Genomic DNA, 16,460 nt, shown 5'->3' with positions numbered 1-16,460 from the left:
AAAGAAGAGGGGAAGGGTGCAGCAGGAGATGTGGTGTTGAGAATGACCGTGGCCCATCTGGCACCTTGACACCAATCTGCAGGGCAGTAGGAAGAAATCTGCTGACAGTTGTGGATGACAACACCTCGTACCAGGCCCAGGAGTTGGCACTTCATCCTCCTGGCCAGCTGTGTCCAAGGTGGGGACGTATGCAACCCCTGGGGGTACTCAAGGCTGGTCCACAGATGCAGGGAGAAAATCTTAGAGACTCTTTATCTGTGATACATTTATCTCATCTTTAAACCACATATAGGTATTTTCTAATACAAGAATACATTAGCACAAGCAAATAATGAAAATAGACATGTAAGAGAGAATGTGCCCTGAATGTTTTACTCATAGGGATGCAAGATTAAAAAAGCTTGGAAGTTGCAGCTCTAGGAAATGCAAAGTCCTTGAAGATTTCTGAGGAGTCCATGTATTGAAGATTAATCTAGACCAAAATCAGTAAGCCAAATTGTAAGGAACAATGAACTTGTGGTGAGAGACCACTTTCACAGCCAGCCATGTATTTCAGCCATGGGCAAGGGGCTTTACTTTCTGGAGCCCTAGGCTCTCGCATCTATATAGCTGGGTGTGCCCTGGCCTTCCACCCACCGTAGGAGAGGTCAGTGCATGGTGGGTGTCAGTAAATCTCCAATATAAGGGAGTTAGGCAGCTGCTGAAGGGACGCAGTGTCAGGAAAGTGAAAGAGCGTGTACATGGAGGAAGGGCACTGGAGCCTGGGACAAGGAGTCACAGTGATTCCGAGACCTGCTTTCCCGAATCCCTGGCTGACTGTCACCCTTGCACAGGCCTCCGTGACAAAGCTGGTGTGGTTTCAGCAGATCTCAGCCCTGCCAGAGGTGAAACTAGTCCCGTTATCACAGCCTTGGAGCAGGGGCGTCGGCCTCACTGCCGGAAGGGAATTTACTGATTTACTGGGCAGTGTTTCTGTGACGGGTGGGGGGGGGGGGGGGAAGGCCCCGAACCTTTGTGGTTCCTGCCATGTGAACTTGGTAATTCCCAGGTGGTAGCTGCCTTCCTGCTTCTCAGGCTAGAAGATGACTTAGGTCAGCCTGTAGCCATCCATCCAGCACCAGTTCTACTTGGCAGTCACCTTGTCCAGCTCCCTTCCCATGTCTCCCTGACTTTCTCCCTTGGTTCTAGCAGCAAATAGATTCATTGGGTGCACACTGTCTCCTTTCTTCTTTCTGCCTCAGGTCTCTCTCTACACACACACACACACACACACACACACACACACACACACACCCCCATTACCTCCAGGGAAAAGAACTGGAGGAACCAGCTAGTGGCTTTTGTTTACACCTTATCTTGCAGCAGCCTTCAGAGCCCCACCTCAGAGGAAGCCAAGCCAGGGTCACGGCGAGAGCTTGAGGCTTTGTCCCAATTGCAATAACCTTAGAACTAACAGTCACAGAGCATTTGTCATTTGTGTATTTGTCATGTACTGAGCATGGTTCTAAATGCCTTACATGAGTTAAATAGTTTGATCCTTGCCATACCCCTAACTGGGTACCGACTATTATTATTGTTATTTTGGAGATGGGAAATGAAGCTGGGTTCGAAGCTGGGTAACTTGCCCAAGGTTTTTTATGAGTTGGCTCCTTTATCATTGGGAAATACCCACCTTGATCCCTTATCTGAAGCCCACTTTTGTATGATTTTAAGAGTCACACTGGGCTTTTTTATGCTTGGTGTTTGCACGGTCTGTCTTTTCCTACCCTTTTACTTTCCTCTTGCATATGTCTTTACATTTAAAGGCCATCTCTTGGGGCGCCTGGGTGGCTCAGCTGGTTAAGCGTCCGACTTCAGCTCAGGTCATGATCTCACAGTTTGTGGGTTTGAGCCCTGCATCAGGCTCTGTGCTGACAGCTAAGAGCCTGGAGCCTGCTTTGGATCCTGTGTCTTCCTCTTTCTCTCTCTCTTCCCCTGTTCATGCTCTGTCTCTCTCCTTCTACAAAAATAAACATTAAAGTGCATCTCTTGCAGACAGCATATCATTGAGTCTTGCTTTTTTATCTAGTCAGACAATCTCTGACTCTTAATTGGAGTGTTTAGTCCATTAACGTTTAATGCTGGGGGGTGGGTAGGTCTACTACCTTGCTATTTGTTTTCTATTTGACTCCTCCACTTTCCTTTCTTGTCTTTTTTACATGAATCAAGTATTTTAAAATATGCTATAATATCTATTGGCTTTTTAGCTATGTTTTAGTATTTTTCCCCCAGCTGTGCCCTAAGGATGATAATATGCATCTTGAATCTATCACCACCTATCCTGAATGAACCCCCTGGTTTTCATATGTTTCATTTTTGCATGTGTTTCATTTGTACACTTAATTCAGACTTAGCTACCTCAGACAATGAATGTTTCTAGCTATATATAACACAAGGGTGTGGCCAGGCAGGCCTCTCTCTCAGCCTAGCAGTGGTTTCGGCAAATTTTTACCTGTTGATCCATTTTGCCCTTATTTTATAAAATAAGTAGAAAATAGTAGAGGATTTATAAGCTTAATTTAGTTGAGACACAGGAAGAGTGTCTAGGTGAGCAGCAAGCTGGGAATCTAGCCTGAATCTTACACCCCCCTGCAAAGGGAACAGAACAAAAGGACAGAGCGGGTGTGGGGGGCTGGGTATTTACAGGTGCGGTAGACAGGGCCGGCTCCCTCAGCCCCCCACCCCTTCAACAGGGGCATCTCTTGTTTGAGGTCCTGTGGGCCACCTAGTTTTTGGACATGACTTTGGTTCCTCCCTGGGTAGGCCAGTGGGCAATGGCCGCTGTACAAATGGCAGATTTGCTATCTAGAGTTGGTCACAAGGCTGCCTCTGCCCTGCTCACCGGCCTTGGAGGGCCTCAAGCCTGGCTCCATGTCTAGCCCACAGTACATCTCTGTGAGGGAGCCCTCCTTGGTGCCAGGGAGGGCCATTTCACTCTGAGGGCGGAGGCACTGCCCTGGAAGAATCCCAAGGAGGCTAATTTTCCTCTCTGCAAACATTCCATTCCCCTCAGTCCTCAGTGGCCAACACCTATATTTCCACTACTGGAGCGTCAGCCCACTATTCCAGGGGAAGTAAAGCGAGGCTTCCGTGCAAGTACAGAAATCCAAGCCCGCTGCCCTCCTCCCCATTTTATGGGTAAGGGCATTGAACTCAGAGGGTACAAGTGACTCTTGAGATAGGATTGGTCGGTCCCGGTGTAGGGGTGCCCCTCCCATCCCCCCATTACCTCCACATCATCTCCCAGGAGCTGGGACATCACCATATGCTCAACCTTGATTTATATGTACATGCACTGACAGGGTGTCTTTCCTCAATTCTCTTCCAGCCCTGATCCCTGCTGGAGAAAGTGTCAGATGGGTCCTAACACCTCTCACTTACTGGGCCATTTCCAACATGGTAGCTGGCTGGGAACTGGTCTTGAGAAGGGAGGATGGTACTAGAAGGCAGGGAGAACAGACCACTGACTACACCTCCAGCTCCCAGGCATGGGGGGGTGGGGGCGGGGAGGGCTTCCATAGCAACCTTCCCAACAGCAAATCCCCCTTTTACAAATGCGGAACCTGATGCTCAGAGACAGCAAGTGATTCACTCAGGGGTGCCCAGCTAAAGCTGACTGCATGGATGAGGGTGAGGATGTACCCAGAAACTGCTTGTTGGGAGGGTCATTTAATGGACTCAAAAGTCCTGAGCTACAGGCTGGGCTCCAGAAAACACATGCAAATCAGAATCAGCTTGGCCCAGAGTCCCAAGCCCTTCCCCCACCTGTCTCTGCCCCTGACCCAAGGAAGGGGGCGGGTGCTCCCGGGCTAGGTCTGGAATGCAGCTGCTGCAAGGCCTGCAGGGGGAAAAGGCAGCCTGCTGCCCAGAGGGAGCCTGAAAAGGGCTTGTGTGCTGCCAGGGCTGGAAGGGGGCCCCTCTGCTCCCCAGGTCCCCCTCCACTCAGGCAGCACAGGGGTCTGGTGGCATAGAACTCTTCCCAGGGCCGGCCCCTGCTCAGGAGTGACAAGCCTGAATCCGCTCTTCCCCAGGCAGGGCACATGTGCGGGGGAGGGGTCAGCTGCTCCATGCCAGGAGCTCCTCCCACCTCTGCAGCCATAACCTAAGGCAATTGTTTAAAGAAATGTCCACTTAAACCACAGAGCTAGTAGCTCCACGGATGGCTTCTGAGCCAGGAAGGTGGGGGATAGGCTTCCAACCAGCAGTGGCCAGTGGGGAGGGGAGTGAGGACTAGAAGCTCTACAAGAATCCTGGCCACTATTTCTTTGTCTTTGTCACAGGTCCTTCATAAGCTGTGATTTTGAGAGCTGGGGCCTGAGATGGCCCCATTTTACAGGTGAGGAGACTGAGGTCAGATCCTGCTGGTGGGACCTGCACTCACACCAGGGCAGCTCCAGAGCCTGAGGTCTCAACCACAGGGCCAGGTGACCTCATATCAGCTGGCTCAGACCCCTTGTGGCTGTGAATTCCCCCGCACAGAGGCTTTGAGGGTCCCGTAGAGGCCTTTGGGGGTGGCTGGAGGCCTATCCTGTACAGTCTAACTGGGGGTTAGACAAGTTCAAATCCACAAAGGCAGTTCTGGACCACTCACCTCCTCCTTATACCCAGGGGAAGTGGTGGCCTCAGGCTTCCCCCACGAGGATTCAGAGATGAGAGTGGTTGGGGAGCAGGAGGTGAAGGGCCAGACCCCAGGGAGAGGGAAGGTTTGGCCATGTCACAGAGAAAGTCAGTGGGAACTCAATCCTCAGGACTAAAGAACAGCAGAGGGGACCTGCCTGCCCCCCCCCCATTCCAAAGGGAGGTAGGCTCTTCTTTTACCCTTTCTTATGATCTTTCCTACATCTAGACCCCCTAGGCAGTCCCACACAGTATGGGGTGGGGATAATTTCTTCCATCATAGGGATTCACAGACCTCGGCTGTCTGGGGTGTATCTCCTGTCTCCCAGCCCTGTCCACTGCCCTCTCAGGGACACAGAGGGAAGTGCCCATCCAGCCCACCTGCCTCATTTCTTTCTGGGGGCAGGTTTTTTGTTTTGTTTTTTTTTTAGCACTGCTGAGCACTTTGGAAGAGGAGCCAGGAGCTCTGGGCAAGTGGGTGAGCAGGGAAAAGACCTGGGAGATGCAGGCCCCATAGGAACAGCCTTAGGGAGGTTCCAGAGGGTCTCTCTGGACAGCCTGACTTTCTCAACGCCCACCGTGGGGAGGGTCAAGGTGAGAAAGGAGGTTCAAGGAGACCCAAGGTGACCAGGGGACAGAGTGGTGGGAGGTGAGCTAGGTCTGCACTCACAGCGTTGAGGTTGACCCTTCCCCAGATGTGGGCTGGTCAAGAGTGCCCTTGTCTAGATCTAGGGGCTACTGTCTCCAGTTCTCAGTGACTTCTCTGGGGGTCCTGAAAGGTTTAACCAATGTAGCCACCATCAACATCTTCATAGGCCCTGGGGAGCCCCGGAGCAGCCCCTGACGCGGAGGGAGGGTTACGTGTGTGGGGATCTGTGTATAGGGGACCTAGGGTTAGTGAGCCTCTCACTGCTTATTGCTTTGTAACACACCTAGATGGATTGTTCTACCTGTTTCTTAGGGGAAGAGAGCTGACCTCACCCCCGGTAGCCTGTGGAGCTAGAGCACTTCTGGCTCAGCTCCCAGCAAGATGGGGAAGAAGACTACACCTCCGCCTCCTCCCTCCCTTCTTTCCTCCCCTCCCCCGTACAGGCCTCAGGGCCTTACTCTTGGCCAGTTGTCAGGGTAGAAGGGGTCCAGGGCACACAGAAGGGACAGGTCAGGGGAGGGGGCTCAGCAGTAACCACGGGCAAGACCAGTAAGCGAACCAGCAGTGTCACTTGGGGCAGGAGACGTCAGCTCTTCCTCATTAGTTAAACCAGGATCATTTTTTTAAGTTTATTTATTTTGAAAGAGAGAGAGAAAAAGAGAGAGAGAGGATAGCATGACCAGGGGAGGGGCAGAGAGAGAGGAAGAGACAGAATCCCAAATAGGCTGCACACTGTCACCGCAGAGCCCAATGTAGGGCTCAAACCCACAAACTGTGAGATTCATGACTTGAGCTGAAATCAAGAGCTGGATGCTTAACTGACTGAGCCACCCAGGACCCCAAATCAGGATCATTCTAATTCTTATCTCGCTTGTCCTGGCATCAGATGATTAAATCAGATAATAGGCAATATATATAAAGTGTTCATCCCAGTCTCTGGCACCTGGTAAGAGCTCAATAAAGGAAGCATTAATTCAGCGCTAACTCCACTGCCCAGGGGGCTCTGTGGGGAACTTTCGCAAATCCCTCAAATCCTACCAGTTCTGATTTCTGGGAGGCTGGACCCCAAAGTGGGAAGGGCGGGAGAGGCTGGGGGTGCAGAGAGCCTGAAACAGTTGGGCAGTGAAAAGAGCCAGTGGAACAAATAAAACAGCTCCGGCCACCCATACCCGGACCAGCTCCTGGCTGGCTGGCTTCCAGAACACAGAGAGAGACAGGTAGGGCCTACGCTAGGGTGAGGAGCTACCGTGTGGTTTCTTGTCCCACAAGGAAGCTGGGTCCTGTGTGACTGAGTAATCCGAGGAATGATTTAGAAATTGTTCCAGTAAAATCCCATGTAGAGCCTGAAAGTCAAGAGGATATTGCACCTCTAGGCCGGGTGGGGCACCTTGGGCTTGCTTCCTGGCCCTTTCAGAACCTTCCACCTTTGCCCTGGTACCCCCATCTCGGTTTCCCCTCACTCTTCCCAATATAGCCTACTCTGTCCTCCAGCTTCTAGGCCTGGGGAGGCTGGGCCCTGGAAGCGAAGACTCCCCTCCTTAGCAGACCCTATAGGGGCTCCCTTGGATTCAAAACACAGAGTTAACTTTGGCAAGTCCTTCTGCCCCAGGAGTGGTGTGCAAGTCCATCTAGGCCCGGGGACCCCCTGCTGAGGCAAAGCTACTGCCCTCTTGGCCTCTCTCCCTAGCTCCTCAAGGTCCAGACCCAATGGATGCACCCAAGCCCCTGGCCTGGGGCAGAAACAGATGTAGGGTTTAAATCAGACCAGGGGCTTGGCGGCTCTCTGAGCCTCCCCTCTCCACCAAACGGGACTGGGATTGACCATGTGGTAGACGAAGGCAAAATAAGAAAAAGTGGGGTGCCTGGGTGGTTCAGTCAGCTGAGCGTTGACTCTTGATGTCAGCTCTGGTCATGATCTCATGGTTCATGAGATCTAACCCCGTGTGGGGCTCTGCACTGACAACGCTGAGCCTCCTTGGGATTCTCTCTCTCTCTCTCTCTCTCTCTGCCCCTCCTCAGCTCATGTTTTCTCTCTCTCTCTCTCTCTCAAAAGAAATACATAAACTTAAAAAAAAAATAAGTAAAAGCAAGCCAAGCACTGTTCACTCTCCCTGGGAAGCCCAGTTCTTACGCTGACCCCAATGTCGCCAGTGGGACTGGGGGCCCCTTGCCAGAGCAGGGCTCCGTGCCCTCTCTCAGCCAGGAGACAGAGGAGCAGGGGAAGGAGGAAGAGAGAAAGTGTACAGAAAGAGAATGACAGAGGGGCGGGGAAAGTGAGTCAGGCTGGGCTGGCAAGGAGCCAGGAGCAGGCCCTGGGAGGGGAAGAAGGAGGGAGGGCTCTCTTCCACTCTGGTGGGGATCGGGCATGTGCAATGGCGGAACGGGGCTTGATTCCCCTCCCCCTGCCTCATACAGTGACGTGGCTGGAGTCGGCCTTGAACCTGCAGCCTGCAGAGACCGAGAGGACCCTTCCCCAGGGCAGGCCTGGCAACACAGAATCCCCTTGTTCCCTGGGGTGTCTGGGTGGCTCAGTCGGTTAAGCGTCAGACCTCAGCTCGGGTTGTGTGCTCAAGGTTTGGTTCATGAGTTTGAGCCCTCCATTGGGCTCTGGGCTCATCATGCGGAGCCTGCTTAGGATGGGATTCCTCTTTCTGCCCATTCCCCCCTCTGGCTCTTTCTGTCTCTCTGTCTGTCTCTCGAAATAAACAAACTTAAAGAACCAAAGAATGTCCTGTCCCCAGCCAGCCTTCCGTGGCAGTTCCCTCCTTTCCAGGATCGTTCTTTCTTACCACTGCACTGCGGGGCTGCCCATATGCATCCAGCCCTGGTTGGCTCTCGCTTTACGGTATTGTCTTTCCTACATTCAATCCCCCAAGCCAAGCTCACAGACGTGGGCCCCAAGCACCCCCTCTTCATTGCTCCTTTCAGTGCCCCCCACTGGCCACTGAGCCCTAAGCTGGCCACCAGCAGCTCACTCTCCAGGCCTGCCCTCATCCCCACACCCTCCTCCCCTCCTCTGCTGCGCCTCCTTTTCCAGAATGAGGCCCTGACTTCACAGCTTCCCATTCAAGCTGGCTGTCCCCCCATCTGGCCCACATGCAGAGCAAGTCCAAGCCCCCAGAACTTCCAGAGGAGACACCCGAGAGGCGTCTTTGCCACGGGCTGACGGGCTCCTCCGAGGGCAGTGGCAGTCTGCATGTGACAGAAGCTGTATCCGAGTTCCTGGCATCCAGAAAGGGGCCCGGGAAACAATCAGCCTTGTGGATCCTCCCCACCTCTGGCCACCTGTGCTCTCTGGGTGCGCTTCTCACACCTCCCCGTGTTGTAACTGTTGGCTGGCATGGTCCGTCCACCCTAGCAGGTCGTGAGCTCCTTGGGAGCAGGGCCTGTCCTGTTCATCTCTTGTCCCTGGTGTCCAGCACCGCTAGGGGACATTCATGGATGTGCACAGTGGTGTCTATTCCAGGACTGGGACAGTTCCACAACACAGGCTGGAGGGAAATGGCGCTCAAGTCTATTTCCCCCAGATCTCCCGGGCAGGGCTGCTTCTACTACTGCTCCGCTGAATGACCTCACCTCCACCTGTGATGGGCCAGCTCACCCAGGAGTCCCCAGACCAGCATATGGGCTCTCCTTCGTCACCGCAGGAGGGATCGGGGGCTGCAGAAAGATGCCGTAAATGGTGCCAGCCGTCTCCCCGCCACAGCCCATAGGGGCGATGAGTCTTGAGAGTTTTTATTGGTGCCTGTGGGCAGCTCTGCCCTGCGGGCTGGTCAAGCTGGGTATGTCTGGACCTTCTGAACTTGTCACTGTGTTCTCCTCAGCCCCAGGCTCTGTGGGAGACCACCCTCTGGGGTGTTTGGTGCGAAGATCCCCTTTGTGTGCAGTTTCCCCACACCCACCACCACCTCGGCTCTGGTTTGCTTTCAAGCTTCCCCGTCTCAACCCTCCTCAGAAAATGTCATAAATAAGCACAGCCTTTGGCTCCACACACTCTTGCCTTGGCCCCAGGAGCCCTCGGTCATCACCCAGCCCTGCCCTGTGCCAGCTACCTTGTCCCAGTCCACCACTTGGAGCTTTGGCTCCATCAAAGGGTCTGTCTTCTGAGTGTTCACAGAGGCCACAGTCCCATTCTCCACGGAGCCCTGGGGAGAGAAGATACAGGCGATCACCTCTAGTGCAGGGGAGGGGGGTGGGAGGAAGGGTGCAGGGAGCTGCCCCGCAGCGAGGCAGCCCACAGTGCTGAGAGCCTCTTGCTGGGACAGGTGGGTGGAAATCAAGGACACTGAGTGCATTTGAAAATATAGACACTACTTGTGTTATTCCCTGCTCTTTTCTTCTCCTTAAAAAAAAAAATTTTAGAACAAGAGGTAGAAAGACATGGGAGAGAAAAAACACTGGCAGAGAGGCTGTAGGAAGTGAGAGCCATCCATGGGTATGTTGTGGGCTAGGGGGTTTCTGCCAGCCTGTCTCTCTCTAGGTCCCTGGCAGGTGTCAGGCAGAGGGAGGCACAGGGTGGCACCTTGGGCCCCTGGCAGGCTCACTGTGCCATTCTAATGACCACCCCACCTCCCTCCCTTCCCAGTAATTCCAGAGTCTGTGGGTCACAAGCTGGGCATCTAGGTCCACGTGCCCGTAGGAAATGCAACACAGAGAGGAAGAAGGTCCCTCTAGGAGCTCGCATGTATGGGTGAACAGCTGTACATTGGCCAGAACTGGCAGACAGGTGCCCAGATGGGCTCAAGGTGAAATCGAAGTCACGGAGAGGCCAAGTCAGAAGGAAATGGAATGGTGGAATGTACTGGGAAAGTCACATGGCTGCAGCTGGCCCTGACGTCATGGGGGCGGTGTGGGGAGGCTGGAGAGGGCAGGAGAAAGGTGGGGAGAGCACTGCCACCAGGAGGCCTGCGCTCAGACGCCCTGTGACTAGAGCAAGGCGTGGTGCTGGTGGTGGCGGTGGGGACCCCGGAAGCAGGGTACTGGCAAAGACTGGAGGAGCAGATCTCTGGGGTTTCTTTTGGCACAATTCTTACATTTTTGCTTCCAAATGAACCAAGAAAACCTGGTGGTGACAGTGATGCTGGCATTTTCTGGGGAAACGCATATTAACCCAAGTAAAAGAGGGCTTCTGTGGTCCTGGGTCACCTTGCTGATACCTGAGTTCCTCCCTCCCTCCTTCCTTCCTCCCTCCCTCCCTTTTCCTCTTTCTCTCTTCCTTCCTTCAACGTTTTAAACATTTATTTATTTAGAGAGAGAGAGCAGGGGTGGGGCAGAGAGAGAGGAAGAAAAAGAGAATCCTAATCGTGCACTGCACTGTCAGCACAGAGCCCAAAGGCCAAGGTTGGGGGGGGGGGCAGGGCTCAAACCCACGAACCATGAGATCATGACCTGAGCCGAAGTCAGACACTTAACTGACTGAGCCACTCAGGGGCTCCTGAGATCCTTTTTTAAAGAATTCAAGGGGTGCCTGGGTGGCTCAGTCAGGTAAGCATCTGACTCTTGATTTCGGCTCGGGTCACGATCTCACAGTTCATGAGTTCGAGCCCCACATCTAACTCTGTGCTGACCGTGCAGAGCTCGCTTCATATCCTCTGTCTCTGTCTCTCCCTGCCCCTCCCTGGCTTGCTCTCTCCCTTAAAAATAAATAAACATTTAAAAAAATAATGAAAAAGGATCTTGAATGACCTCTTAAGGACAAAGAAGAGTGGATTTTATAGCATATCATACAATGAAACTCCCTAAATATCCAATATAAATGTCACATAATAAACTTGTCCCTTCTAGTTCCATTCTTCCCTCGAAGTACCCCGGAGCACCTCCAGTCACCGAGCTGTTGATTCTCCCTCCCTCCCGGAATGTTATTTTCTCCTGGGCACCCCAAATCCTTTCTTAAGTTGGGTAATCTGATTCTTCTCTGCACTCCCACCCCACTCACTGCAACTCCATCTGTCTCTCTCCACAAAAGGCTCCTCTTGGGGCCCTGCACGCCCATCCCAAACAGGAAAGGGGTTAGCATATGTATTATCATTTAGTGCTTTTGTGCTACATTTTTCAGACAACCCTGCAGGGCAGACACAAATCCACCGGAACAACCACCGGAAGCAGAAGAAGGGGTCATCGCCTCACGGCCTTGGGCACAGAGCGCTCATCTGTCCAACCCGTGTTTCTGCTCACTCAAGTCTGGACTGTTTTCTGAGAGTTCCAGTCCTTGCAAAGTCTTCCTTCTGCCCATCTGGCTGCCTCCGACTTTTCAGGGACCACTCCTGGATCTTTCCCTCTGGTACTTTTTCCTTGTCACTTGCAGGGCTCACACCTCTTTGAGGACAGACCACGCCCTGCCCCTCTGTTGTCTGCTTTTCCTCAAGACCTTCCTAGCACATAGCAGGGTCTCTAAGCATGAGGACTGGCCCACTGTTCCTCCTTTAAGGTAGATGTGATGAGGGCAGTACAGAAGCCAGCAGGGCTCATGCCTCCCTGGTGTGGAACATCAGAGAAACGGAGTCCCACTGGCCCTTGGGGGCTGCCCTCCTGCGCTTGGATTCACTTCGCTTCCGGCCCCCTGAAGCCTTTTGTACGGATGCCTGCTGCTGGCATCGTGTGGAGAGCCGGTGTGGCCCAGGAGGTGATTTGGGCCTGCATGCCTCTTTACTGGAGGGCCCCCAAAAATGTGGGATTCGGGTTGGGACGCCCAGAACAGCGATGAAGGAGGGAGCAGCAGGCAGCAGAAAACAGAGAAAGCCTGAAAATGAGCCCCACAAGGGAGAGTTTCCGGGGACAGAAGCGTGGGCTCTCTACAAGCTTCCTCTCAGGGCCGATGGTCTCCGCGCGGCAGCACCGTGGCCTCTGCCTCTGCCCTCACACCCTTCCTCCCACGCGGCTCTCATGCACAGCCACTGCTTCCGGCCATTCATCCATCCACGCACGGGCGAGCATCCCTGATGTGCCACAGCATCAGCCCAGAAGCCTCTCCATCTCTTTTTCTCTGACCCCAGCCCCTCTCCTTGCCTCAGGAGAATGTTCCCACCTGCCCACATCACGGTCTGACCCCAACGCCCTGCTGTCCCCTCTGACACCACTTCCTAAAAGTGAACATACTACTACCCCCTGTAAATCAACTTACGGTTGACGTCCCTGTATTTAAAATCTTTCCCCTGTATTTCCAAACTCCTCTGCTGTTAAGCCCTTGCATTTAACTCTAGTTTTCCCCTTGAGCCAGCATTTCCCTTCTTAAATGTCATCCTTCCAGGCTGATGACAAAGATTAATATTCACAAATGCTTACTATGTGCCCAGCCCTTTAATCTTCAAAACAAGTGTATGAACAATTGCATGATCTCTTCATCTGCCAAGTTTTATTTTTTTATTTAAAAAAATTTTTTTTAATGTTTTAATTTATTTTTGATACAGAGAGACAGAGCATAGAGGGGGAGGGGCAGAGAGAGAAGGAGACACAGAATCTGAAACAGGCTCCAGGCTCTGACCTAGCTGTCAGCACAGAGCCCGACGCGGGGCTCAAACCCACGAACGTGAAATCTGACCTGAGCCGAAGCTGGAGGCTTAACCGACTGAGCCACCCAGGCGCCCCTATTTTTTTTTTTAATATTTATTTACTTTTGAGAGAGAGAGAGAAAGAGCAAGGGAGTGGGGGAGCACAAAGAGAGAAGGAGACAAAGACTTTCAGGCTGGTTCCACGCTGTCAGTGCAGAGCCCAACCCAGGGCTCCATCCCACAAATCATGAGATCACAACCTGAGCTGAAAGCATGAGTCAGACGCTTAAGTGACTGAGCCACCCAGGAGGCGGCCCTCATCTGTCATACTTTCCGTGTGACCCCCTGCCTCAGTCGGTATTTATAATTTCCTGCCTCTTGCTAGGGCAAGGTATGCTTGGGCAACTATATCGTGTGTGCAATGGAGCTAGAGATTCCAATAGGGCAGGATACGTTTCCCCTTTCTTAGGGTGCCTAGAATGGGCTCCTGAAAACCTTAGGTGCTCCACTCATTATTTCTTGAGTGGACCATGTTTCGACGTTCTTTGCAAAACAGCCAGCGTTCCCTGAGGCTCAAGCAGCGTGGGGGGCGTGGCTGTTGGGAGGCGTGGCTTCTGGGGATAAGGTCCTGAGGCTCCCTGGAAATGTAAAATAAACCTTCTTAGAACAGACAAGTGGCTGAGGACACTGAGCACACTCTCTTAAAATGCCACCCTGCATAGGGCAGTGCCCAGATATAAGGGTCAAAATCGCAATAATCTGGACCATGTATTCTTGGCGCCTTTTGGCCAAGTACACGGGATAAGCAGAATTAAAAGTGTATCAGACATCACTTCTCGGCCTTTTGGCTAAGATCAAGTGTAGTATCTGTTCTTATCAGTTTAAAAGTGCATCAGACTTATACAGGAGTGCTACTATTTTATTTTGCCAAATAACACTATTTTTTAGAGGCGCCGGGGTGACTCAGTCGGTTAAGCATCTGACTTTGGCTCAGGTCATGATGTCACAGTTCATGAGTTTGAGCCCAGCATTGGGTTCTGTCAGTGCAGAGCCTGCTTTGGATCCTCTGTTCCCTCTCTGTATGCCCCTTGCATTCTCTCTCTCTCTCTCAAAAATAAACATTAAAACAATTTTTTAGTACCATCAACAGCATTTCATAAATGAAAGAAAATTTCAACACCAAACAGGTAGGGAACATATACTTTCAGAATAAAAGACAGTACTTCCTAAGGAAAGGCATTTGGCAACTTTACATTAACTTTTTTTTTTTTTTACAGGGTCCCATTTATAAATATTTATTAAGGCAGAAAAATTACAACCTAAAATTGTGTTTTGTGAGCACTAACTGTGCATAATTATTTCCCTGATTCCAAGTGGCTGGTGTGGGGCTCTCTGATCTCCGTGCGATGGGAAGTGCCGCCAATGTCCAGTTGTTCCACTTCCAAGGTTTTCTTAAAAATTAGTAAAAACCCAGTTTCACAGACGGGTGTTGGCTTAACACGGAAACAGAACTTTTATGTTTCTGGTTTTTTTTTTCATCCAACTGGAACTATTCCAGGTGAAAAGAGGGAGGTGGGAGAGAGCCAGGCCGTGGGCCAGCTTGCGTGGCCAGCACGCAGTGGCTGGGTTCCCTCGAGGGGCGCCTGGGGGGCTCAGTCGGCTGAGTGCCCTCTTGACTTCAGTTCAGGTCTTGATCCCAGCGTCATGGGATCGGCTTTGCATAGGCCTCCGGGCTGAACTTAGAGCCCGCTTAAGATTCTCTCTCTCTCTCTGCGCCTCTCCCTGGCTTGTACTCTCTCTAAAGTAAAACAAAACAACAACAACAACAATAATAATAATAAAATTAAAAAGAAGACGGGCCCTTGAACCCTGGGTCAGGGCAGTGCGAAGGCGGCCTGAGGAGTGTGCTGCCCATGGAGCATGAGGGAACGAGGGAGGCGGGAAAGGGAGTGGGCACCGCTTCTTCCTGTCCATCTCCTCCCTCCTTATGGGGCCCCAGCTTAATCTCCACTGGAGAGTCCTGGAGCCACCAGGTAGCAATGTCATGGGCGATATGCTCTTGGCAAATAAGTTCCAGACTGACCATGTATAAGCAAGGTGCTCTCTGGGTGGCAGCCTCGGGACCACACCCCTCCCTGGCAGAAGCCCAGGCTATTAATCAATCACAAGACTGTACACACCTCTGCTCGGGGAGGAGACTTCAAGGAGAGTCAGGGCTTGCAGCACATTGGTACCGCCAGGAGCAGATACACTCAGGGACCAGGAAGTGTCCTCTAGTGTGTCTTTCATTGACTATTTTTTTTCAAGTCTACCTGGGAGACTTCCAAAGGCCTAAACACCTTCACCCCCACAAACAGAACAAAGACCTTCCTAAAAAAGGGCTTTCATCCCCACTCTGGAGGCTGCTCCCATCCAAACCCCGGGCACAGCGGTTCCAAGAATGGGTCCTCCTGGGAGCCGCTGCCCCGCATGCACTGATCTGGGCCACATTTTCCAGCCTTCCATGACCTGGTGTTTATTTTATAGTTGAGCCGGGCTCACCCTTGAATTCCACAGGCAAACACCATCCATGAATCAGAAGTGTGTAAAGGTCATTCCTGGGAACTAGGGTACAAGCTCAAGCTTTAAAGTATTTTTTTAAAAGGTTTCTTGTAAACTTCCACGATGCATTATTTAAAAGACTCTCCTGATCCTGGAAGCAAGCCAGAGAGATCTTGAAAAACCAAAGCGCGTCAGAAAGTGAAGACCACGTGCGTTCTTTTCCAGCATTTGGAAACCATTCTCCTTTGGGTTGAACAAGCTTTAGTGTTTCAGCAAAAAGGAGGTGAGAATTCTGTAGGCAGGCGCTCATTGGCTCTCGTGAGAATGGTCAGCACAAGCGCGGACGAGCGTAGCCTGACACGGGGTGTGCAGCCCACCTGTGCAAGGTGACAGCTTCCTTAGCGGGTCTCCCTGAAGGACACGGACGGATGTGGGGCAGCAAGAACGGAGCGGAAGACCCACCTCCTCGTCCTGGCATCCTTTCTACCCTGTGCAGGGCGGCAGGAGATACACTAGAAGCACTTTAGTGATCGGGCCCACGGCTGTTGGGACGAGCCTGATGACTGGCGCAGGGAGGTGCCGGGGCTGAGGGCATCTCGCTCTCCTTCTGCATTTCCCAGTGACGGCCTCCCAAGTTACAGCATGAGCTCCATGAGGGCAGAGATCTGCTGTCTTGCTCACTGCTAGGTCCCCGTAGCTGGCACAGGGTCAGTATTCATGCTGGTGGGATGATACATTAATGAATAGATCATGGCCTGTTGAGGCCAGGAGAGTCCACCAAATTGTGGGCGGGGAAGGTAGAGAGCTCCCCAGTGCCTTCCACAGCCTGTGTGTACTTAGAAAGAAAAGGTCAAAGCGCTCAAGAATGGCCAATGTGCTCTGCCAAGGAGACAGGGTAGGCAGGCGCCACCCATTCTGAGGTGAGAAATACTGAACGTGTTGGGAAATATGGCAGGGGCAGCAAGGAGGACATTTCCGTCTCCTCGGATCCTCCAGCCACCGTTCGAAGCTCCAAAGAGAGAAGCCAGTGGGAGAGTAGTGCCAGCCCTAGCTTCTCCCGGGGCAATGCCAGTTCTGGCTGGTCAAGAGGCTTTATGTCCAGGCCACAACTTCCTCTCATGGACAGA

At 52.4% G+C, this 16,460-nt stretch overlaps 1 protein-coding gene and 1 pseudogene across 1 annotated transcript in view; one reads left to right on the top strand and one right to left on the bottom strand.

The window, feature by feature from the left end:
- FA2H (fatty acid 2-hydroxylase) overlaps positions 1-16,460 on the bottom strand; it is a 52,241-nt gene that overhangs the window by 15,783 nt on the left and 19,998 nt on the right. The window contains exon 2 of the mRNA XM_029925321.1: positions 9,358-9,450. Coding sequence (XP_029781181.1) covers positions 9,358-9,450 — 93 coding nt within the window. The remainder of the gene's footprint in view (positions 1-9,357; positions 9,451-16,460) is intronic.
- Positions 13,621-13,824, top strand: LOC115281342 (annotated as a pseudogene).

This window comes from Suricata suricatta, chromosome 16, assembly GCF_006229205.1.
Source record: "Suricata suricatta isolate VVHF042 chromosome 16, meerkat_22Aug2017_6uvM2_HiC, whole genome shotgun sequence".
NCBI classification, from domain to species: Eukaryota; Metazoa; Chordata; class Mammalia; order Carnivora; family Herpestidae; genus Suricata; species Suricata suricatta.
The sequence above is the reverse complement of the archived record's forward strand: the minus strand, read 5'-3'. Positions and strand labels throughout refer to the sequence as shown.